Consider the following 25,993-nt stretch of genomic DNA (forward strand, 5'->3'; position numbering starts at 1 on the left):
CCTCCACAACTAGACTGAAGAACAAAAGGACAGCAACTTGTCTGTTCCCCTTCCCCCAATTCCCCAGCACTGTTCCAATTCCCCAATAAAAATCTAAAAAAAAAAAAAAAGAAAAAGAAAAATTCTATTATCCAACATCTAGAGATCCTTAGAGATGAAAGGTAAAGTCCTAAAGAGACAATGAATAATTTTTAAAAAGTAATCAGCGGGGATAAGAATTCAAATATAAAATAAAGCTGCCATAAGAGACCCTGACGCACCTGCTTTTCTTTCCTGTGGTTCAGTTCACATTTGCTCATGTCCATATTTCTTTTCTTGCTACCTCTTAATTTCCATAGCTGATCTTGAGTTTCCAGCTGTATCTAGAAGGTTCTCATGCTAACTCTCATAGGTATGTGTCTCCATTTCTTTATCCAACCCTCATACTTACGTTAACCTGCCTGTCTGTAGATGGGAGGGCCACTGTCTAAATTCATTCTCTAGTTGCTCTTTTCATTTTTGGTGAGAAATCATTCCTAACCTATATGCTCCCAGATTATAGCATCTGTGGACAAATATGTGACACAACTGAATAGTCACCAGCATTTAAACACTCAACTCTCATGCAGTTTAACAAAGCTGGTGGTATGTTTTATAGCTTTCCCATATTCTTTTTGCCTGAAACGTAGCCACCCACAGAGCAGAGAGGCGCTGACAAGCTGACCTCCCCCAGCCCAGACCCAACGTGGATATTCTGTGGGTTCTGACTCCTGGGAGCTGGGGCAGGTTAATAGAAAACAGATGACGGGAGGCGTTTATCTGATTAACCCACAGAGCTTGTTTTTTTACCTAAAGAACAGAACCCTGGGCAAAAATGGGTCACAAACTTGATGGTGTGTAAAAGGCAGGAGGTTTAAAAAAAAAATGCAGGCACCAGAAGTCTCCCGCTGCAAAGGGAGGCTCAGGACTTCAAACCCAAGCCCAATATGTGCCGAGGCTGCAGCCAGCCACTCAGGGGTCTCTGCAGGAGATGGTGGGATGGGAGATGGACTTCAGGGTTTCTGGAGAACCAGTAGATCTCGATGACAAGGACAGAAAACAGGAAATGTGACCACTGCACATGACACCACTAGGGAAGAGCATGGCCAGCACACTGAGCTTGACCACGGTGACATTCAGGGCCAGGACAGGAAGGAACCCCACCCCACAACCCAAGGCTTCAGTGGCAGAGGCAGGACAGGAGCAGAAGCAGCCTCCTGTGGGAATGCAGGAAGGCCGGGTCAAGGACTAGAGTTACAGAACGCAGGGCAGGGGGACCAGGAGAGGAAAGTGGCTCTGGGGGAAGGCTCTTCTGGCCAAAAAACAGTCTGTTTTACTGTTTCTCCAGTCACACAGTTGTTACACATGTGAGGGGACTGCCACCTTGGGAAACAGAGGACCAGCATCACCTGCTTGGATGCCACAATGCCCAGACAAGCTAACACATGTCACTACACAGGCCACAGGTGTCTCAGCACCCACACTGCTAAGAGGTTCCCCATTTTACTAACTAATATGAAAACACCACCCAGGTGCTTTGGGGCCCAAGAGTGTCAAAAGGCATTTTGCTGTTTCCAAAAGGAAGCCTCTAGTTTTAATGGAAATTCCAAATAGTCAGTCAAAAGGCAGTAAGGACCCCCTTGAAGTCCAGTTAACACTCCTAAGTCACATGTCACTCAGCAGGCCACGTGGGGGGCTAGGAAGCTGGAGGGGAGCCTCCCTGCAGAACTAGGAGGGCTCACCACACAAGACTAGCTCACAGGGAATGCAGAGGGAAGAGATACTCAGAGCTGGGGCAAAGAAGTGGGAAGTGGGACTAGGCCCAGTCAGAAAGGGGGGATGGAGAACCCCTGCTCATATTCACAGGCTTAAGAAGAAAGGCAGAGCCTGCGACAGGGATCGGGGAACAAAGTAGGGGGTCAGAGTCGGGATTACAGCTCCACTCCCACCCTCTGAACATAGAATCCTACAGCACTCTACACTCTAGCTAGAGGGGGTTCAGACACTGAACAGAATCTGTACCTCACCCTGAGTCCCTGAGCTGTCATCACACCATACAGACACATACTACCTCCATCACGACCAATGAAAGTCAGCACTGATACAGGACCCTGTCCCATTAAGATTGCACGTGGCCTTGGGTGCCCCAGGGAGCCACCTCCTCTAAATTGGCTAGCACATGAGATGAATCCCTTCAGTCACTCTTGCCCTAGAAGGTTCTTCATAAAGAAACGCTCCACTATTTGTCATTCACCTCTTTGCTATAACAGTATAGTACAAAGCACACAGCTGCGTGACAGCTCTTGAGAAGAAAATGCTTTGCAAATGATATATCGATGCTTCATTCTGCTGATGTTTCTGTTGTGGGAAACTATTTTTCTGCACCAGGGGATGAAGAGATTTCTCCTCCTTTGTTTTCTTTCCTTTTGAAGTCATCTGTATCCCTGTGATTTGACCTTTAAGGAGCAATGAGACTAACCTCACGCAGAGATTAGTCACTTCGGCCACCCTGCCAGCTTCTGTCTGCCTGCCTCATTTCTATGAGCAGATCTCATCATCCCCTAGGTTTTGGGAACGTGTCTCTGAAGACCCTTTGTGCCAGGTTGTTCTTCACAACTACAAGCATAAACGACCCTTGGGAATCTTCAGCCAATTTTTTTTATCCTTTTGTTTAACTACTACTAGATACTGGACAGTGTCAGCCCCAGACAATCAATCGAGAGGGTTTGTTTTCTTAATGGGGCAATAGGGTCTGCTTCAGAAAACTCAAGTACACAAGTTTTAAGCCAAACAAAATGCCTTCAGAGTCAGCCAGTAGGAAGCACTCCTATATTAACTTTAGGATCCTGATGACTTCCAATCTTATTTTTTTTAATCCTCAGTTCCATTCCTCACTCCCCAATTCTTCTGCTCCTTTTCTCTTCATGGTGAGATTTAGTCATCAGAGCCAGTTGGCCCTCCGAACATTTTTCTGGTGTCTGGAAATAGGATCAGTTGCAGGAACCAAAAAATGTATTTTCTCTAGCTAACCTCATAAAACGCAGATTTCTCATGCCTATCATAGATTATTTTATTCATATCTGTAACTCCATGCCCATAAGATGACCAACATTTTTCAAGGGACTGAAACTAGACTGAGAAGGCAAGTCACACATTGTTTGCTGCAGTGTGTTATATCAAGTGGTCATACTAAAAATGCACAAAGAAGTAAAAATTACAGAGATACAAAACGCTTGGGGGCCTCTCTCTCCGTACCAAACTCTCCTTCCAACTTCCTGCCAAACGCTTCTGAACCGCTGCGCTATTGGGAAAGACCTGTCTCGGTTGCTAACTCGGACTATCCAAGCAGTGCCCCTCTGGCCTTCATTTTTCAGGAGGTTTGCTCAGTTGCTAACCCTAAACGCTCCACTCCACTCACATCCCAATGGGTACAGAGTTCCAAAGTTAACACTGGAGAATTCCAAAGGCATGTCACTTTCAATTCGTCAACACGCAGTCCTGGATTCTAAACATTCTTGTACTTAATAAAAACAGGAATGAAAGAGAAGAGAATGTAGGGTGAGAAAAACATTATTGTGGAGAAATTTACTTGATAGCATTTTTAAACTCATGAGCCAAAGCTCATCCTGGATCCTTCCAGTCCAACCGTGCGGTGGGAACGAAGGTCGTTGGGGGAGCTGCATCTCGTGCTAGGTCTCGGACAGCAGCCATTGTCCAACGCTGTAATACCTCGACTATTTATTACATTGTGAAGAGGGGTAATAACCTTGAAAAGAAACAAAGACTCAAACAACTGATGGGAAAATGTTTCCCCATCACCCCCCTTGTCACGTTTTCTTTTGTCATTTTGACTAACAATTGTTCCAGGTTTAGTTTTTTTTCATCCCAAAGAAATCTCACCTAATATTGCCATTTGGAAAGGGAAAGAATATGTCCCAATGGGGGTTGGTACTTCATATACATGATACTTACATTCCATTTTCTATACATAACCAAAGGGTAATATTTAGTGCTATTATAATAAATCTTTTCCAGACCTTGCCAATATTAGGAAATGGAACGAGAAAGAGGGCTTTTTAATACAATGGAAAAACCTTGCCTTCTTGGGTGCTGATGTTAATTTACACAATCAATCCCTCATATGACAGCCTCAGGCCTAATTAATGGTAAAAATGGATTAAAGCAGAAAACCCCTTAAAAATGATACACACATACCTTAAAACTTTATTTTAACTTGCAGCTATGGTGACTGACCATCCTGGTTTGCCTGTGATGAGGCACAGTTGGTCACCCTGTTTATAGCACATAAGGAGACACATCTTCACACCCTGTATTGGGTCCCAACCTTTCCTTGAATAAGGATCCACTATCTGAAATTCTGTGTGGACCTTCTTTCCTGAACCACTCCAATAACATGGTCCATGATTTCCAATCTCAGTTTCTTTGAAGTTAAACAAGAATGAAGATGCTTGTGAAGACTAGAATCCTTCCATATTTTTACAACATTTCCCCACTCTTTCTAGCCATCACAACCCACTAATGTTGACAGAAAGGCTTTCATTCTCATTTTGAATCTTTCCCAAAATATTCAATGAATTTTCAAAGCAGTGACTTCTATACTCACATTTAAATAGTTTATAGAATGTTCATGTACCATTTCACTAAATGATAAAATTCCAATAACAAATGCAATTGGCATAAGGAGGTTTGGAAACAAACACACTGACCCCGTAAGCACCCAGTTCACCCCCTTGAGCAGGAAGTCATGTGCATCCGCGGAGAGAGTGGGCTAAACTAGCTGGGGGTGCTCAGTGTGCCATGGGACTAAGCTATGGGTTTTCCATGGATGATATGGGGCTGTAGAATATATAAATTAATGTAGTGAGGCGATAACATGGTAGTTGATTAGAAAAACTCCTATACTGAAATATTTAAGCACATACTGCCAAGGAGCAAATTTTCTTAAAAGGAGTTAGCTCATTAGGATTTGATCTAGCCCATTTCAGTGTAAATCTGCTTTTCACTCCCTTACTAAGTCCTGGGAAATACCAGTATATATTCATGTCCCAAATCTCTAGTGGTTATCATCTATATTTCAACCAATATTGAGCTTGAACAGTATTTAGCACATGTTATGTGCCTGGATTTGTTCTAGTAGATCCGGTATTGGGGAAAGTTTATCCAAAATAGATCACAGGCAGTTGAGAAGATTGCAAATTGTCAACATTGGCTGAAGGTCCTACAGATTTGACTTTGTTTCCATCAAGATTACAAACTCTCATGACACCTTGACCCTCCAGCCCCTGAGGTTCATGAGTCTGCTACACAATGACTCACCGGCCCCAGAATCAGACAATGGTTGTCACTTGAGACACTTGCAGCCTTACCACACTTAACACCAAATGAAGTAAAATTATACAGATTTCCCTCCACGTCTGGCTGCTCGATCCACCCCATCCTTGGGACCCAGCGGGGATGCAGGAAGGAGGAAGGGTCAGGAATGATTCCTTCCACTCCACCCATGTACACCACACTCCAGGTGCAGACGGGGCCTCAACAGGATGACTTCTCCTCTCCTAATTAGAGGCCTGACTTAAGACCACAATGTATATTAAGTAAAAGCAAAATTACTCAGATATGAAAAGCTTCTATGCATAAAGTAAAATTTAGTTTTCTTTTTTTTTTCTATTTATATTACATACTTGCCTCAATTTGGCCCAATGCCATGAGGAAACCAAGCCAGTTATATAAATGCCTCACATAGAGAATGTCCACTTAGCATAAATAATTGCTTTCATTGCCATTCAACCCATGTGTATAGGTAAAAAACCAGTGGGCCCAGGAAAAACCAATGGCTGCAGGCATGGCCCCAATGGGGTTTCTGAGTGACTGCAGGTAAGCCATTCTGAACCACAAAAACATCTGTTCAACACCATATTGCTCAGTATCCATGTGTCCCATCTTGTGCTGACCTGAGATTTCCCTTTCAATCACCTGACCAAAATCAGAGCCTCAGACCCCAGTCTCCACAGGGAGCTTCACAGAGCCACCAGGAAGCATGTGAGGGTCACGTCAACTGGTGGGAGGTTCACACTGGCACAGCCCCAGAAAGAACCTCATCTCTCCAAGCATCGCCAAAAAAAACTCTCATCAATAATCTGTCTTACCTCCAGTTCTATTCACTAACCAAACAACAAAAGAAGTCAGGTGAAACAGGGCTTCAAAAACTATTGCTAGAAATTATTTCACTAAAAAAATCCAGTAATAGAGGCTAAACAAGGTAAATAGCATAACAGTGACTATCATATTCCCATGAGTGGCATTTCTCATCACTTATTTAATCACTGAGGGCAGATGGTAAGTATTCCCAGGCAGATGTCACTCACCGATGCAGGCATGGACCCTCACAGACAGCTGTGTCCTTAGAATGATGCTGTGCTTCTTGCCCCGCCTAATAGAGGGAAATCGGAGACAAAACATACATGAGCATCAGAGGAGTCAGTCGGAAGATGCCTAGATGCTGTCGATCAGCCTGAAAGTACTGACACACCCACCTGAAAGAGGCCACCGACAAACAGGGACATGAACAGAACAAGAATCTATCCCGTACTAACGTCACCGGGCTTTACAGAAAATAATAAAATTTGACTCCATTGGATTGACACACGCATTTTATTGCCTAACCCGGTCAACTTGTTCCATCCACTGAGTTTGCATGTACTCACGCTTGACCATGTTGGGAAAGCTTTTAAATCTGTGACCATGAAGCGAAATCCCTGGAATGTAACAGCACCAATCTGCTTGATCGTTCCCATGGCTGTTCTTACATTTTTCTGGATATAGGTAAAGGGCACATACAGAGTGGGGGAATCAGAAAGAACTGCTTTGCTGTGTGTCAATTCAAGACTGCGGAGCTTTTATCTTTTACAGGAAGATGGGAGTCCACCAAAGGGCTTAGAGGCTATTGATTATCAGGAATACCAACTTACACCACACCTTGCCTCACCTTTGCTTCCTTCTTACTTCATTTCTTGTGAGGAAGAAAAAAAGGATGGCGCTCTCCCCAATTCCATTCCTACTAGGGCTCTTCCCACTTTATACAAAAAGGACTAAAGCACAGAGCAGTTGACAGAGAAGATGATAAATGGGGAAAAAATCATAAGAACATGAGTCCTGCTACTTGAGGGTAACAAAGTCTTTGAGGTTTGGAGAAAGGGAGAAGCCAATGAACAAAGGTAAAACGGAGCCAGCCAACCAACATGGCAGCAGGTAGCCCCCTGGGTCTCTCAGTGGCTGAATTCCCCTTCCCATCACGACTCTGGCCACTCTCATCTCTGCCCATCGGGACTTCATTTCTAAGAGCCTGGCAGTGCTTTCCTGCTTCTTGGATTTATGGTTGTGTTGGAAGGGAAGGAAACCCCAGGGCACACTGTTAATATTGTGATTATGAATTCATAGTAATCACTAAAACAATTAGATTTTTTTATTCTTGAGAACAAATAAGAGGGGACAGTATAGTTTCAAACTGGTTTGGTTTTTTTTTTTTATTCTTTTAAAGGAGAAAGGAAAACCAGTTGCATAGTCCTACAAAAGCATGCAGCAGCGGTCAGCCCAGCAGCTGCTCGTGTGTAAACGCCTGCATTGAGTCCCTTCCAATCCCCATGAGCCACTCCTGACTTTGTTCATTTGATTGCTTTACCTTCGCTGTGTGCAAGGCACTAGCTCTGGGAGCTTACAACAAACACATAACACTTCACCCATCTTGGGCAGACACGTTAGAGATTCCCTTAAACACAGGCTTCTTCAAAACTTTCTCCCTCACACAACACCAATCTTTTTCTCTCTCAACAATCCTGATGTTGGCACGCCTTCAGCTCTTGTGATCATATATGAGGAAAAAAGTTTCAACTGAATGCACTGAACTGAATTACTGAGCGGCCTTCTGTGTGAACCGCCAAGAAAGGTGTTCTGGGGTGCGGGGCAGCCACCAGCAAGTGTGCAGCCTCACCCAGAGCTAGAAGCAGAAACCACGGAATCCCTGAGGGTGGCCAGACCCTAACTATGAGAAACAGCAAACCCAAAGTCCTCAAACCGAAGCATTGTCTGTAACTCAGGTTACCTGCCAGCGGTTATCAGTCAATAATAAATGCCAAACAAACAGTAGACAAAGTAGATGCTTTAGGTGTCCTAAGTGGGGAAGCACGGGGTGGCCAGGGAAAATATTTCAGAGTACCCCCAAGTTCTAGAGAAGTTCAAAAGGGCCCCTGTTCTTATCTTCAAACAATGGCAAAGTTGCATTTTGAGGAAGCACGTCAGTTTTCCCACAGAATTCTCCAGTCCCACAGGGAGCGTGTGGGGTGGTGGCTCTGGAATTCCAGGCACCTGCATGAAAGCTATTGGGTCATCGGGAAAGTCACGATGCATTTTTGCATTGCAAAACATAGAAAAATATGTAATGACATTCCCGACGACCCAATAGAAGAGTCTTTCCGAAGAGGCCCCCATTGTCCCATTTTTTTTTTCTGTGCTTGTGCATTGAGAAACCAGGCAATTGCATTGGCTAAGCTAAACCCTAGTGGAATTTAAGAGACCACAGAACAAAAAAAGGCCTTTTTTTAAGTAGTTTTATGACATATAATTCCTCTGCTTCAATAGTCTACCTCATTCCCGGCCTTCCCCTGTACACACAATCCTACAATGGGGGAAACCTGTGTGGAAATTCTGCATGTGGAGTTTTCTGTGTGGAGCTGAGCGTTGTGGAAGCTGCCTGACAAGGAGGAGGCCCCAGATTCCAGAAGTTGTTGGCAAAGGAGGGAGGCAGCCATGGCGGAGACAAGTGGTGGGGAGTGCAGCCAGGTCCTTCGTCACAGGCATCCTTCATCTCCCACCCCCTTCCCTCACCCCACCTCTGCTTTCTCCCACCTTTCATGTGGCTATCGTGTTACAGATGAGGAAAGCAAACTTCAGTGTACAGAGAACACCCATCATGAGGTACCTTTAAATTTGATAGCTACCCTCCCTCCACTATATTTTCTTATTGGTGAATGGTGACATATTGAAGAAAGGTTGATTTTTATGTATTTTTTTATATGGCTATCTCACTGCTATTATTGTTTCCAAAACTATTTTGGCTGATGATTTTTTTTGGCTTCTTTTAAGGAAATAATCATATCATCTGTTTAAAAATAATCATTTTATCCCCACTTTTGTAGTAAATATGTCCCTGTCTTCTGTTTCATGGCTAAAACTTTCAGAGGAAAATTAAACAGCCATGTGTATATGTTCCCCTGCCCCAGTGGGATACTATGTCAGCTTGGGTTCAGAAAATAATAATCATAATACTTGCTAACCTTTATGGAATGCTTATCATGTGCCAGACAAGGTGTTAAGTTCTTTATACAGAATTACTATAAAATAGATAACATTATTGCCATTTTTAAAATGAGGAAATTGAGGCCCAGAAGGGTTAAGCAACAAAGGTGAAGTCACACAGCTAGAAAGTGACAGAACTCAGACTCAACCCAGGCAGCCTGACCCGGAAAACTGTGCTCCCATCACCTCCCTACGGCTGCCTCCCAGATGGGTGTTCCTTCCTTCATTCCCTCACTCCACATGTTTGCTGGTGCCTAGTGTATGCTGGACTCTGTATGAGATGAATGAAGTACCTTTTCCCTCAAAATGGCAACACAGAAATCCTGCCTGCCCTGCAGATTTTGGACTCCAGGCTGCAACATCAATTCTTTCCTAAATTTCTAGCCTGCTGGCCAGCTCTACAGATTTCAAATTTACCAATCCCCACAATGGAGCGAGCCAGTTACTTGAAATAAATCTCTCTAGATAGACTAGACAGACCAGATGGACTCGATTAAATAGATTAGCTATATTACACTAGATGGACAGATACCTCATTGGTTCTATCTGTCTGGAGAACTCGAATACACACTTTGGTATCTGCCTTCACAAAGCTTCCATATTCCAAAAATGAAATCAGTGAGAGGCTGTGAATGTGGCTTCAGCGTAAGCAGTTTAGTGATGGTATTTTTCTCCCTGACATGGACATGCTGTATCAGGTTCAGAGCGGCCACTATTTCCAAATCCACCTGTTGGCAGCACAGTGACCCAGAAGGCAAAAGCAGTTTAGTTTGACCTGACACTCCCCAGGGAGACTCAGATTCCATTCCTATCAGCACAACCACTGCCAGGAAAACATCCCTGGCTTCAGAGACCAGCCACAGCCAATCGGGTGCCCAAGGCCAGTGCTACCCAAGTGACAGGAAGACTATCTAAAGAGATACTTAATTCAAGGAGACTCTGATCAAGGCACACAGGCCAGGGACGTGGTGGAGTACTTTGAAAGGAACTTTCCCAAACTTCCTGGTTTCTTAGAATACATAAGTTTCTCCTACAAGAATGTCTGTGGCCTTAGGGGGAAAAAAATCAGGTTTAACCAAGCCAGTCTCACAGAAATCCATGTGTTTCGGTTCTTTCCTGGTCTCTCAAGAGAAGTTTTACAATAACATGTAAAGTCTGTGACTGTAAGAACAAATGCATACATTAATTTATTGAGTGGCATCGAGCCAAAAGACTTTTTATGGCAACTGCAGAATCAATGCCCCCAAACATGCCTCCACTCAAACGAGAACTAAACTATGATTTCAATCAAGAGTAGGAAAAGTATGTTTGACCACGTGGCAGAAGTAGAAAATAGGGCCCCCTGAGCAGCTGCCCCAGGAATAAGCTTCCTTTTAGTAGCTACTGGAGCTGTGGAACTCAGCCAGGGCTCTGCCAAAGGGATAAAGAGATGAAGAAGGATTCCAATCAGTCATTAGCAAGTGAAAAGATAGTGCTGGCTAAGATTAATTTGCTCAGAAGCTCCAAGACCAAGGGAGCCAGTTGCCACCACATTCATCTCCAGATGCATTCTAGCCTCCCCTAGTAGACACAAGAGGCGAAAAGCATAGACTTCGAAGCCAGTTGTGTGATCCTAGATGAGTTACTTAGCCTCTGAGCCTCAGCTTGTCTGTAAAATCATGCCTGTGGTGTCATGTCTAAGAAACAAAGATTTACTCTTATTTTCTTCTAAGAGTTTTGTAGTTTTATCTTTTCACCCTCAGGTATCCTCTAACGGGAAAGAAGGCTTTATCCAACCCATACACAACTCCCAGCTCCAATGCAACCCTGCTGCCCCTCCTTCTCAGCCCCCATTCTCTCCCTGACCTGTCTCCATCTGCCCACCCAACTATTCTTCTGCTTCCTCTCTCCCCAAGGATGCTCTAAATCTCCTTCTTACTATACCCCTGGCCTTGCCTTGGTCCTCTCACAACTTGATTTCTCTGTGGCATGGTGTTCTTAACTGCCCTTTCTTTGAAATTTTCTCTACTTGCTGAGGCAGACACCACTGGTTACCTAACTAATACTCATTTTCCCATTTTGTCTTATAAAAACAACCCAATTTTGTTTGGGGTTACAACTTCCCCACCTAAAACTGCCTCCTTCAGTCTCCTTGCCCGCCCCCAAGGGTGGCCATGTGACACAGTTTTCTTCAGTGACCTGTAGGTGGAAGTTGCTGGTCGAGTTTCCGGACAAGCTCTTTAAAGGGGGGCCGACTGAGCCGACATCAACATTTGCTCTTACTCTTCCCATCGCAGGCAGGGACTACGAGACACCCATAGTAACAGAGATGGAGGGTTAACTGAACACAAGCCCAGATTCATGGTGTGACCCTAAGTTCTGGCCAATGGCATGTGAGTTAAAGCTATGTGCACAAGGAATGGCCATGCAGTCCCTCTGTCCATTTCCTTCTTCCTGGCCACCGGAGGCAGGTGAGAAGGGAAACGCTAAAGCAACTCTGGATGCAGAGATGGAATCCTCATTTTGAGGATGGCATAGCTGCTCTACCAGTCCCAATAGGGATTGTCCACGTATGGACTCTTACACAAGAAAGAAAGACATGTCTATCTTCTTTAAACTGCCATATTTTAAAATCTCTTCATTACAACAGAGGAGACGTACCCTAACCAATACATGCCTCCCTGCCTTGATGTGATGCTGGAGGGAGAACAGCCATATTGTAACTATAATGAAGCATGAAAGAGGAACGCCACACCCTAAGGATGGCAGAGCAGAAAGATAAAATAAGCCTGGGTTCCTAAGAGCATCTTGTAATCAACATATTATCCTTGAAACAGCCAATTATCCACGTTTTAAAAATAAACTTCATTTTTTAGAGAAGTTATAGGTTTAAACTTCCTCCAAGGGATCACCCCTAGTGTCTCTTGTCCTTGATGCTTTTCACCTGGGTCCCAGGTCAGTATTTCTCACCTGGCCACCTCCCACTTGAATGTGGCTTGACATAACCTCAGACTAACATGTATAAACTCTTTTCCCCTCCCCAAATGGCCCCCACTGCATCACCTCACGACGTACTGCTCTAAGTAGCCCGCCATCTGTACACTATCCATCTAATTTCCTGTGTCCATTTTATTCTCCCGTTTCCCTCTACTTAGCAGTATCACATTTTCAGATGCATAGCTCCCTGCCCGTCTCCCACTGGCTCAGGCCCATTAGGTCATTCCCTCCTCCTCCTCACAGCGGACCACATCTGACCACAGCCTCCTTGATCAAAGTTCTGTCCACTCACTCCACCCTCCCTCCAATTTGAGGAGTTCCGTGACAGCTTCCTCTATGCAGGTCAGTTCTCTTCTGTCTAACCCCAACATACACTATAAAGCCCAGCCTGGGATCCCCCACCCTTACCTGCTGCCACCTTTGTTCCATTGTATAATCTGGAGTTTGAAGGTTCTTGAGGGCCTTTCAAATTCCACTGTCCACTCAGCACGGGAATTGGTTCTCTCTTATCTGACTCATTGCAGCATTTGTAGGACCGGTCTCCCTCACGTAGTGGAACCTCCTGGTGGGGGATTTAAAAAGAGTCTGGGCCTACCCCCAAGGTCTGATTTCATTGGTCCAGAGCAGGGCGTGGGAGGGAAATTTCTAAAGTTCCTCAGGGGGCATGGATGCAATATTCTCCAAGATTGAAAACCTATGCTGTAGGCTCCTGACCAAGCCTCCAACTACCTGGGGAGCTTTTTAAAAGGCAAGATTCTCAGAACCATGCCGAGCCTCCTGAAGCAGGCACCTAGAAGCCAGCATTTCTAAACCACTTTCTCCCAGGTTATTCAGAGGCAGCTGGCCTCACACTAGCCCACAGCTGGTGTGCAGAGGCCTCTGGGCTACCCACTCAGCTCAGCACTGAACTCACCCTAACGGCATCTTTTGTTTGAAAGGGCCAGTTTCTCCCTGATGGTGACCAGGGACAGGGCTTGGTGGTCTGTACCTGAGCCTTGCACAGCACTGAGAAGACAAGAGACCCTTAATACCTTTCACTGGTTTGCAAAAAAAAGCCTCGGACAACAACACAACTGCACTCTCAGCTGAGAATAATCACTTGAATGGAAAAGAGGGGGAAATTCTTCATGGCTTCCCATCCATACCCTAACCAGAATCTCCCTTATAACTTGTCAGGCATTGTTTGTTGTTTGGTTTGGTTTTTCAGATTCCATATATTTTTAGATTTAGGTTCAAAATGTATTTTAGGTGATTTTCCATTCTACCAGGTCTAGATGCACAGGAAACCCGGACAAAGATGTAACTGGATGAAGTTAACTTGAATCAGGCAGGGAGAAGAGAAAACTGCTTCTTATTCCTTCAAATGACACTTTGGGATGCAAAGAACTCTTGGCGAATCTGATGAAAGGCTGTTAAAACCCCTCCCCACCCAAAAACCCTACATACCCACAAACTGTGCAGAAACCTCAGGGATTCATAGATCCCCACACACATGGATCCTTGGGGCTCATGAGCTACAGGCTGAGAAGTTAGGTGTCTAAGAGCTCAATCAAAGCTCTCCCCAAACCCCTTTGTCCCTCTAAGTCCACTGCAAAGCCGGTGGGGTCAGGCCCACCCACCCCTGCAGACAGACTTCCTCACAGCCCCTCCTGCCCCTGCTGGAGGCCTCACTTCCATCATTGCCGAGCCTCAAGCCTCACACGGCCAGGCTCTCCCCATGTGCCCACACCACAGGATTTCATCTTTCCCCATCCCCGCACGACCTCATGGGGACAGGAGTGAGGGTGGGGTAAGCAGTTACCAGCCCTTGTGGCAAATGAGGAAACTGAGATAGAAGCAGCAGCTGTCTTCAGGGCTGACCCCCTGGAGTCAAGCTGAGTGCTCTGAGTGACTCAGAGTTAGGAACCCCTGGGGTTGCTTATGCCCCCACATCCAGCAACCACACTGGTCCTCACAATGTCCCTGAAGCACCTTGTGTGTCAGGCCCACTCTGAGCTTTGCCATGCTCCACCTACTGCCCTCTCCACAACACCCCCCCCCCATTCAGGGCTAACCTCGAACCCTGCCTTCTCAGTGACAGTGGACCTCAGCTGGCAATTTCCCTTTTAGAGGCAGTGGGAGTAGGAATCAGCAAACAGAGGAGGGGGGACGGGGCTCTGCCCAGCACTGCCCTGTGAGCAAGGCAAGGCTCCAGCCTTGGTTTTCTTACTAAGAAAACCAGCTCTCAGAGTGATTGACTTGCATAGACCTCTCCAGGTCTAAAATCTAGTGATGCCCATTTCGGTGTATCACCTCAAATTTTCACTGTAATTGTAGTAAGGGCCCCTCATTTTCAGTACATATCATATACCGGAAGCTAGCTTAACATTTTATTGGGTCGTCGGGAAAGTCATGACGCATTTTTGCGTTGAAAAACATAGAAAGATACGTCATGACTTTCCCGACGATCCAATAGCTACATCATCACATTGTACCTCACAACAACCCAAGGAGGCAGTATTGTGATATTATCCCCATTTACAAGGAAACTGAGGTTCAGAGAAGTGCAGTAGCATCCCCATGGTCACACAGCCACAAGACTAACCCCAAAGCCTGTGTCCCTGACCACTAAGCCCTGCTGCTCTGTGCTATGCTCTCCTCGGATGCTAGAGACCCCACTGGAATCCTTGCTGATACAGGGAGGGAAACGAGATTGGGAAATATTGTCCTCATTTTATAAATAAATTTTATAAACTGTCAGAGGTGAAGTGGCTTGCCCGAGGTCACAATGGCAGGGGCAGGAATAATAATCTAGAGGCTTCAGGGCTTCTGCTTCTGCTGCTCACTGCCCCAGCCGTCGAACGCAACGAACAGACATGGCTCCATGTTGCTAGCATAACAATTGCTTTGCCCTTCCACTTCTAAAGGTCTTTCTCCTCTTCTCTGATGAGCTATAGCTTGAGTGATCATTCTAAACAAGGAGTGAGTTAATTTTTAGTCCTGGCATACAAGAGCAGGGCAATGGACGAGAAGAAACAAACTCCTCCAACAAGGAAAATTCACTCAGAACACACAACACAGAAAACACTACCATTGTCACATAGCTGGCCACATGTCTTCATTAGATGGTTACAACCTTAGCAGCTATTTTGCTATGATTTACGCAAAGAGATCAAGAAAAGAATGGTATGTCATTTGACCTTTTCGTGCCTCAAAAGGGCAATTCTTAACTAGAAAGAAATTATATTTTAACTCCCATTCGTGGGAAACACAAGTTCTCGGGAACACAGACTTTGCCAAATGTCACACTTTGAGGAGAGGGAAGCTCTGCAAGTGACGCTGCTAATGTGCCCAGACGCCTCCCACCTGTGCAGGAGGGCTCAGCCTGCAGGCTGTTTCGAGCCAGCTCCCAGCAAATTGCCACTTGCTGCCAGCACTCAGTGGTGGTATATGACCTGGGGATAACCGGGGTGGCCAGGCAATGCCGGGACAGCACCATCCTGGCATGTCTTCTGCAACTCAGGCCAGGAATGGCGGGGTCTCCCCACCAGAGATCACGAAAGGTGGCTTCTTCATGCTCTTCTGGACGAAGAGCAGTGTCATCCTGGGTACATTCCAAAGGACAAGGGGTGGGTCACCACAAAGGAATACTATTTCAAAGACATAACCCCCACTCTGGGATGAGTTGGGGGGCACACCTGTCAAAAGTGCAGCTACCCTCCAGCTTGTGGGGTACCTTCCCCTATTTGTAGTTGCCCACATAGTGAGTCCTACCTTCTCACCATAATTCATTTCCCATCATCCCATGCTGCTAGGGTGCAGAAATGTGGTTAAGGCTACACCTATCAGATGGACCCATGGCCAGGTGATGATTCAGAAGGGAACACAGGAAGTACTAAGCCCAGGATCTACTCTGGTGACCTTGCGGCAGGGTCCCTGGCTTTTTAGGAACAGCAGGGGAGGAACTTCCAGCAGCCAGATGCTGGTATTGACAATGAGAACTACCGTGTCAGAGCCAGAACATGGCAGCAAATGTGTCTTCCCTGGAGCCACCCTGCAGTGCGGTTGGGTGCTATTTCAACGAGAGCCAGTGTTTTTGCCTGGGACTGAAGATGTCCTTGCCTGAACCAATCTTATGTCACCGAAGGTGCAAATGTAGATCCTGAGTAGGACCTAAAGCACCTTGCCCAGATGCTCCTGGGATGGTGAAGGAATAAAGGCATACCTGGGAGATAATTGTGGGTTTGGTTCCATACCACCACAATGAAGAGATTCTCGCAATAAAGTGAGTTGTAATCTTTTTGCTGGTGGAGGGCCTTGCCTTCAATTTGTAAAAAAGGAAACATCCATGAATCTCAATAAAGCGAAGTGCAATAAAATGAGGTCTGTCTTACAGACATGGGAACTCGTCACACCTCTGTGCAAACCTGGCTCCACCACCCACTGGTTCTGCTGCCCTATGCATGTAATTTAATGTCTGACCCTCAGTTGTTTCAAATGAGAAATGGAGACAATAACATCCAACCACATGACTGGTAAGGGAATGAACTATTAAACAAATATACCTTGAATAAGGTGCCTAGTATAGTGGTTGGCATAGCAGGTACTCCATAAAGGTTATTTTCTTCCCAACTCTTAACTCTTGATACTGTTGTCTAATATATTAACAATTTTTTTCTAAGCTGCTATCTCCAAATCATTCAAATTTTGATAAGAAAAAAGTCAAACAGGACATGGTCTTTAAGCATGACACCACTGGAGACATTTTTCAAGTTGACAATGATCTATTCATAACACTCCTGAGGTCTGTTGGATCAATGAGCTATGAAGTCATCCAATTACACTGACATCCAGCCAGTGTAATTCTGACATCTCATATAAAGGGATATCATTGTCAAACTTGGTAAAAACTATAGCAATGGAATTTCCCCAAGTCTATCAGTCTAATAATATTAATTTTCAAAATGATGATGAGTAGAATCTGATGTAACTTAATAAGGATACCCCTCACAGGTGTGCAGCTATGGCAGTTTCCAAGTCTTTTCCCACATGCTGTTGGTATAGCCCTTGGAATCATTCGGGAGACAGGAAGGGCATCCTCAGAGAACCTTGCTGGTTCCTACCAAGGGCCCTGGTTTTCGTGGTGCTCATGGTCATGACATTCAGGAATCCATTCTGGAATCCTGCCATTCACCTGGCCACCAACATTCACTAAGTGCCTATAATGTGTTGAGAAAATGCTAGGCACGCGATATTCAGACAGACACATTTCTGACCTGAGTTTTAGCAGCAGAGAAGAATTAAGGGGGAAAGAACCATAAATTGTGATGGGTAATAAAGCAGGGGAAACCCACGAAGTCATCAGTACACAGCGGAGTCAGGTAGGAAACAAATATTAACAAGGTTCCCATTTTTCCTCATTTTTTGAGCCATTCCTGAAAAATCAGCACTCTCAGGTATTATTCATCTGACTGTAATATAGTTTTAACTCAAGCACGGTATCATCAAAACAACTTTTGGGGAGGTCCCTGACCCCCAGATGAAAATAGCTGAACATTATTTGGAAAGCAAGAGGGAGCCCTTGAGGTTTTCTAAGGAGGAAGGTGCGGAAATCAGAGATACACTTGGTTCTAGATGGATAAGGGATAGAAAAGGAGGCAGGGGGCCTCATCAAAAGGTTATTTCAGTAATCTAATAAATACAGGAATGGCTGATTGTAAGGGTATATTCCTACAGAAATTTGACTTTCTGTACACATCTTTGATGTTTTTATGTGTATTGCTTTATTCAGACTCAGCAATCAGAAGTATTAAGCTATTCTAGATGTAGGTTAAAAGTAACTTGATGTTATTAACATAATTAATCATTATTTTCTCCACTGTAATGGGTTCAAAAGATGACCCAGTATAAAATAATCTATGAGGGCATCTGCCAAGAAAACTAAATATCCAGTAAGTTATCACTAAAAACAATGTTTGAAACAGCTGTCAATCCACTAAAATCTGGAAAATATTAATTATATTTGGTTTAAAAATGGAAACTTAGAATGTCAATACCATATGCTTAATTAAGTTATTCCAGAAATTTTCCTACCCCTGAGTATCCTTGTCAAGAAGAGTTACTCAAAATGCAAAAGGGTTTGCAGTTGCTACTGGTGAGTCATTTGCATCTCCCTCCTTTTTGTGTGTGACTGTGAGTGAAGAGAAGGTCAAAGCTATGGTGATTTCTCTGAAATATTTCGGGCCTCAATATACCCCCATTTCTTGGAAGGTCAAGACCAGTCAGCAGGGACACTGGTCGCTCTTACCCAGCGTCATCCTGGAAGCCTTCTAACTCGTCCCGCTGCTCTGCCAGGGTGGCTTCCAAGTCCAGGTAGGTGCCGTTGTGGGAGAGCTGCAGCGTGCAGTCGTCGAGCTGCAAGAGAAAAAGCCTGTTAAGCCCAGCCTATTCCTGGAATGGGGGCTATGTATGCAGAAATCATGTGTTTTTCTTAAATCAAGCATTATTCCCAAATTCAGATCATAACTGGAAGAGGCAGTGTGTAGTGCAAACAGACTGGGAGCAAACTGCATATTGAGGGGACAGATAGGACACCTATTAAGGGAGTGGCATTGACAAGCCCCAACGGATGTGGATGGGGAAGGAGAAAGAGCCTTTTGGGCACTGGGCCAGTGCCATTTTCCACTCTGAGGGGCCCAGAAGAAGCTATGGATTTGGGGAGTGGAAGCCAAGATTACAATACTGAGGTAACCATAGATTAAGAGTCATAGAGTTTAATTGGCAAACTTGGTCGCGAACACATGCTGTTTCCTTTGATTCAGTGAGAAGCCTACTTACTCCGATTCAGTAGTCATACTTGGACATTATTAATTAATGGTTGCTTAATAAACATTTTTACAATTGAACCGAAGGAGACATTCTTCATTTGAATGGCAGCCTATCCAAATTACAACATTCCACAGAGCAAGCATATTAGGTCTCCTTGTTACTAGTCTCATTTTCAAGAAATTTATTTAACAAATACTTATATGTTATTAATTATGTTCCATGCATAATTCTAAGAATTTTACATATGTTACTTCCTTTGACTGTCACATGAACCCTATTAAGTTCTACTGTTACCCTCACTTTGAAGATGAAGAAACTGAGGCACAGAGAGAGACTAAGTTATTTGCCCAATGTACTACCTGGTAAATGATGGAGTTGGGATTTGGATATCAGCAGTTTGACTTGAGATCATGCTCTCTAGGGCCTGAGACCTACAAAGGACTTGAACATATCAACCTTGCAATATGCGCCTGATGTCATCTGAGTGTTTTGGTGTGGCTAAGACAATGCCACATGTTTGCCCACCCTCTTCCCTTTTCCTCCTGGATGCACAGACCACACATCCCAGCCTTATAGTTGGGCTTTGGCTGGGTAACTGAGTACCAACCAATGGAATGTGGATGAAAGTGAACAAGGCCCCCAACAGGCCTGGCCATAACACCCCTGCCAAACCATCCACCTTTCTTCTCTCCTGCGGCCACATGTAGAGGAGCCAGAGGAGGGCTCCAAAGTTTAGAAACCAGCAGAGCCCTAGATGGAAGAGGTCGGGTTCCTGAATCACTGCATGGAAGAGAGCACTTTGCTACCCAGCCTCCACTGACCCATCCTGGACGGTGACAAGAGCAAGACATTAGCCTCTGTGGTGGTGAGTCATGAAGACATTGAGGTTGTTATAGCAACCAGCATCACCTGACATCTAGAATGCTCAATACACTTAAAAATACAGAAAAATAATTTTACCAAAGATTAAAATTAACATGACGAGGAAATCCAAATATATAACTTCTTGCTGAATTTCTCAGGCTATAGGGTGGCTCTTATTATTCATCTACTTCGTGAGTTAAGTCTCTTATTCCAAAACAACAGGAGATTGGGGAAAAGTGGAGGCAAATATGCAGCTACTTTAAAACATCTAGATAAACGCCTGATAATCCTCCCGCAGTAAATGAGATTTCAAACAAGGAATTAGTGTCTTCTGATAGAAAGGCTTTGCTTATTATCCTCAATAAGAGGAAGGGAGGCTGTCATCTTGTCTAGAATCAGCATCTATAAGAGGCTGCTGATTCTTGTAGAGACCCCACAGTTCCTGTTTCTGGTTATCCTCAACAGAATGAAAGGAATTTGTTCTTTATTATTTGTAAGAAACACCTAGTTAAATCATTTGAATGGGGTTAATCCTATTTGATCCACTTGTTTTATTTCTCTAACAACAAACTGTTCCTCCAAAGGCATGCTGGTGAGGCTCAGCATTCTTGACTGGCATTTACAGATGGATCATCTGATCTCAGACAGCATTTAAACCCAGGAATCAAATTGGCCAAACTTACAGTACTGTGTTGTCCGAAGTGCACCCAGGGTTTGGGGGCAACACACAGGGGAGCTGCCTCCCCGAGCCTGCGGAATCCGCAGGCGGGAAGGATTTCCTGCAGAAGGCATCTCCTGGGCCAAGGGTTTCCTGAGGACTGAAATCAGATGCTATCACTCCCAGGTGGAAAATTCCATTAGAAACTGGACCTGTTAACATGTACACTGGACCATGTGCAGAGCTGGGATCACTGCAGCTCATGCTAGCTTTTCACTCCTACAGACATTATTCACTATTATACTATAGCTTACTTGGTCTGTTCTGGTGATAGTATCAGCACATTTGCTTATGTTTAATCCTGCATATAATCAACAAACTAGATGATGGGAATAATGAAAGCCCTTTAAGCCACAACAATTTCTTGTGACTCAGCCCTTAGAAACATGTGAGCCCAGAGAAAGAAGCTTTTGGATACAGAATTTCTGTTTCTCTTCTTCTCCTGGAGAGGATCTGAGTCATTCTGAGACTGTGATCCACACTCAGGCCTGACAAGGGAACCAAGAAGGAGAAAACGTGCTGCTCTGGCATGGAGAGAGGCAGAATGTGCACATTTTTGTGGTATAAATATTCCCACCATGGCCGATTTCAAGCTAACAATGTGAAGTCACTGAGCGTGGAGTGGCAAAAAAATATGCAGCAACTCATTAGCATATAGCGCTTTTACCATACAGATACAAGACATGTAAAAAAACCCTCAAAGCATAATATCAGTAATGTGTAATAAAACAATTAGAAAGTGACATGTTTTGAGTTATTGTGTTTTTTTAATTAAAATATAGTTGATGCACACTATTATATTAGTTTCAGGTGTACAACATAGTAATTCAACATTTATGTACTGTATAATGTGATCACCACGGTAAGTCTAGTAACCATCTGCCACCATACAAGGTTATTACAATAGTACTGACTACATTCCCTGTGCTATACATTACATCCCAGTGACTTATTTATTTTATAACTGGAAGTTTATACCTTATTATCTTTGTTTTTAATATAGCGTTCATTGTACATGTATATCATTTAATCTTTAATAATGGCTACCTTGAACAAATGGTTCACGAAACCCCCAAGAATTTATCCATCAGCTGTCTCAAACCTCCCAGGCCAGCTCCAGTGCACACTGCGTCTGGCCCTCCAGGCCATTAATTTGCAGCGCCAAAAGTGAAGATAGCAAGAAGTGCAGACCCTGTCGTGGGTTTTCAGCCCTCAACACCCCACGTAGCCCTACGCTCCTTTCCTTAGTTAAGCCAGAGGTGGGGGTGACTGGTGGCCAGCAGATATAGCCCTGTCCTTCCTGACAACTGTGACTATTTTTCACGTCAGCTCTACCACATACCTTCCCATTGTATTCTCAGCAGCCTGAGGTGAATATCTGGTTTTGCTCAACACTCACCCCAGCCCACCAAGTGTCTGTCTGAACATGCTCCCGGCCAGCCCCAAACCACAACAGGAAGCCCCTCTGCACCCCACCCCCCACCCCCCAGCCTCTGACAACAGAATCCCAAAAGCTTAGCAGAACTGCCTATTCTCATCATTCCTCTCTTCATATGCAGGGCATCATTAACTATTACCATTTCCATAGTTCAATTTTAACCAAATTATATGTCAGGCACGGGCTGGGCACCAAGGAACACATAAACACTTCCTTCCCTCAAAGATCATTTTATTGAGTAAGTATGACACACAAATAGAACACAGAAGAGACTAAAAAGCCATTTAGGCCAACTGTCAAAATGTGTGGAAATTCATTCTCAGTTGTACTCCTTCTCTATAATTAGCAGCCACAGCCTCCTGAGACCCAAGCAGCCTCCATAAAACTTCCCCAGTCGCCCCGCCAGGAGAAAGACTGCCGTTACTTCCCAAGCCAGTGTCCCAACCCTGCTACGCCTGCTTAATGGTTGGGACACTTGTGCTAGCAAGTCCTTCAACTAAAACAGAAAAGATGAGTATGTGCTTTTTAATCCCTTAAGAAGTATGTGTGGCATCCTCACAGTAGGGCTGCAGGAAAAGGTTAGACACCGCCAGCCTCAGTGGCACATGTGCACAGAGGGGGTCCTAGCAACACGGGCTGCCTGGTGAACACACTGCCCGCTCCATTCCACAACACAAGCCTCACCTCATCACTCCATCCGAGACGCACGAGATTAATCTTTAAACTGTCACAGGAGCCAAAGAGTAAGAATAAAGGGCTTCTTTACTGGATGGACACATTAAAATCATAAAGCCTCCTCAATATTTTGGGGGGCTCAACTATAGGTATCATTTTTTATAAACCAATTGATAGGTTCCTCAATCTCGTCAGGAATACTTAAGTCACAGTTAGGAAAGAATACAACTGTGTGAGATAGGTGGTGTGTGGAGGTTCATTCCAATCTGGTTATTATAAAGATTCAGACAGAAATAGGCAGACTTTGCCTACATGGGATGGACTCAAGACACCTCCCTGCCAGACCAGTTCCTGATGAGAACCTCAATCCCTACTTACACGGAGGCAACCTGATCCCCTCCCCTTGGCCTCTCATGTCAACTGTCTTCCCGAATGACTTAAGGGCCCTGGAATTTCCTGACTCCAACAATTTTCATGCCAACCCTGGTCCCCTGGCAGCGTGTCCCCTGTACTGCTTTCTTGGCTGTAGATTCAGTGGCCCGGACACAGCCGGGCACTTCAGGACATAAGACAAAGCCAGAGCCACTGGGAAGATAACGTTACAGGGCTATTATAAAAGTACGGCGTTAGGGAGGTTTAGGGGCAGTGACAGTGGCAGTGCAGGAAGACTTCGGATCAGGTTGCAGGCTAGAAATCCGTGGTCAGGATTCTGGTGGGGGTCAGGGTGCTCAGGACAGAATCAGTCAGAGATCCACAAGAAGGACCCTTCCAAATATCCTGGAATTTTATGCCACTCCTCCCAGGTCAAAGCAAACCATGAAAATGGGCCCTCAATCTCTGGAGACATAGAAAGAACCCTCCACTCCCTGCAGACAGGTTGCACAAGGTCACTCTGGGGTTCTTTAGACCGTTCCTACAAAGAAGACACTGCATTCATAAAGAAAGGGCAGGCTCACCATCCTGGGAGGAAAAAAAAACCAAACAAAACCAAATATCTCAAACAAGGCTGATGTCACGTCCGGATTTATATATTCTTTCCTTAATCCAGTGAAGTGGTATGTTACTGGGGCGGTTTAATCATTACCTGGGTTTGGCAGCAGGTCTACAGTGATCCTTAGTCTAGGCAATAAAATTTATGTGTAACCCTGAAATAGATTTATACAGACAGTTCTTCTATAAATATACAGGACTAGCCTTTAAACTAATTTTGGTAATAGAAATGGGAAAATATATGCTGATTTTGAAAAGAAAATAAGGCTAAAATAAATGTCATTCGCTTATGTCATTAAATTGGTCCTCCGGTCCCTGAGTCCACACCCCTTGCAATGTGATTTTGCAGCTCTCTCCATCAAGATGCAATCTTCCTCTCCTCCTGGAATCTGGGCTGGACTGTGTCTTGCTTTGGCCAACAAGGTAACAAATGTGACAGAGCAGAGACTTGAAAGATACTTGCTCACTGGGGCTGGGCTCTTGCTGCACTTGAAACTCGGCCACTACACGAAGAAGCCTGAGTGAGCCAGCCTCCGGGATGCCTGAGTGCTCCGGCTGCCCCCACTGACAGCCTGCCAACTGCCACACGCTGAGTGAGGCCAATCTGCATCATCCAGCCTCCAGGTGACCCACCAGCTGATGACAGACACAGCAGAGAGCCCAGCAGAGATGGGTCGACCTGGCCCAAACCAGAACTGCCCAGTAAACCATAGACTTGTGAGCAACATGCTATGATTGTTGCTTTAAGTTAATCTCCTCTACCCATGAGAAAAGACCCACAGCAGACAGGCAGCCAGCCAGGGCTGCAATTTCACACTCCAAGTGCTCAGTGCCTCGATCCACGGTGGGTGAAAGCTCGCCCCACCAAGGTGCAGTCTGAATGAGCCATGACCTCCCAGCTCAAGGCAAGAATGCCACCACCATGCCCAGCCCTCAGAGGCAACAGAGCATACATGCCTGGCACTGCCCCTGCCCCTCCCAGAGCCCAAGCTCAGCAGCAGACAGAGGACAGCAGCAGTTGCTGAGTGGCAAGGCCTGGAACTCAGAGGAGAAGGGGAACAGTCAGCTGAGAACCCCTCCCAGGGAGGTGAGGAGAGGTGAGCTGTGGCTCCAAGCTCCCAGAGCATGTTTCACGGTCTCATTGTACTTCACTTACAACATGCACATCCAAACATAAAAGCATGAAGACTTTCAAGACAGCAACTACAAGCACAGCACCCTTCTGACTGCACTGGTCACACACCCACGAAGCCATCCCTGTGCTGGCTCAACAATAAAGCATCGCTGTGGCCTCCTCTCACTCCAGGGCTTGGTTTACTATGAGCCTCCTGAGTACCCCACTTCAGGCCCATCCTGGCTCTAAGAGCTGCACAAAGACAGTCGGTGTGTGGTGATCGGTCAGTTCTAAGAGAGCTACACCCGTTTCCCCCTAAAACGGTGCTTCTGTTGTTAGGCAGTCATAAAGCCTATGTCTTCCTTCAACTTTGTGGTTCCTTCTAAAGGCAGCAGACAAGAAAGTGGACTTAGATGACAAGCAAAAGAAGTTAGGAAAGAGTGCTTTCCAGCAAGTAGTGCCACATGTCCTTTTCAATTCTAAATAATACCTCCACAAAACCCTGGCTCGGACATTCAAGCTTTTGGGGGCTATGGTGGCCCCATACCCATAATGACCACCTCCAAGGGACAAGGCGGAAGGCACACATGCCGTGGCTGCCCTCTGCCCTTTCCTACGATGGGTAGTGAGGACATGGCATTCATTTCATTATCCTTCAAACTATTTACACTCTTCCTGTTTATTCCTTTGTATGTTCACAATAAAAAAAAATTATTTCATATAAAGAGGTAATTTTACATACGAGGTGTGATAAAAAATATGGTGAATATTTAAATAAAAAAATGTATTCAGTAAAAGGCACATTGCCATTAATCCTCCTCAAAATACTCCCCCTCGCTTCAAATACACTTATCCCATTGTTCTTGCCATTTTCTGAATCAGTTCTGGAAGTCTTCTTTCATGAGTGTCTTTAGTTGCGCTGTCGTGGCTGCCTCAATGTCCTGAATCATTTTGACTTTGGGGAAGAGCCAGAAGTTGCACAGTGCTAGATCCAGTGAATAAAGTGGATGAGGACACACCA

General features: G+C 45.0%; 1 protein-coding gene across 14 annotated transcripts in view; it reads right to left on the reverse strand.

Annotated features, from left to right (window-relative positions):
- FHOD3 (formin homology 2 domain containing 3) overlaps positions 1 to 25,993 on the reverse strand; it is a 456,454-nt gene that overhangs the window by 380,569 nt on the left and 49,892 nt on the right. For all 14 annotated transcript variants that reach the window (XM_019637921.1, XM_019637916.1, XM_019637917.1 and 11 more), the window contains exons 2-3: positions 18,653 to 18,759; positions 6,405 to 6,469 (exon numbers count right to left, since the gene is read on the reverse strand). In XM_019637921.1, coding sequence (XP_019493466.1) covers positions 6,405 to 6,469; positions 18,653 to 18,759 — 172 coding nt within the window. The remainder of the gene's footprint in view (positions 1 to 6,404; positions 6,470 to 18,652; positions 18,760 to 25,993) is intronic.

Source organism: Hipposideros armiger, unplaced genomic scaffold (assembly GCF_001890085.2).
Source record: "Hipposideros armiger isolate ML-2016 unplaced genomic scaffold, ASM189008v1 scaffold_36, whole genome shotgun sequence".
In the NCBI taxonomy this organism is placed as follows: Eukaryota; Metazoa; Chordata; class Mammalia; order Chiroptera; family Hipposideridae; genus Hipposideros; species Hipposideros armiger.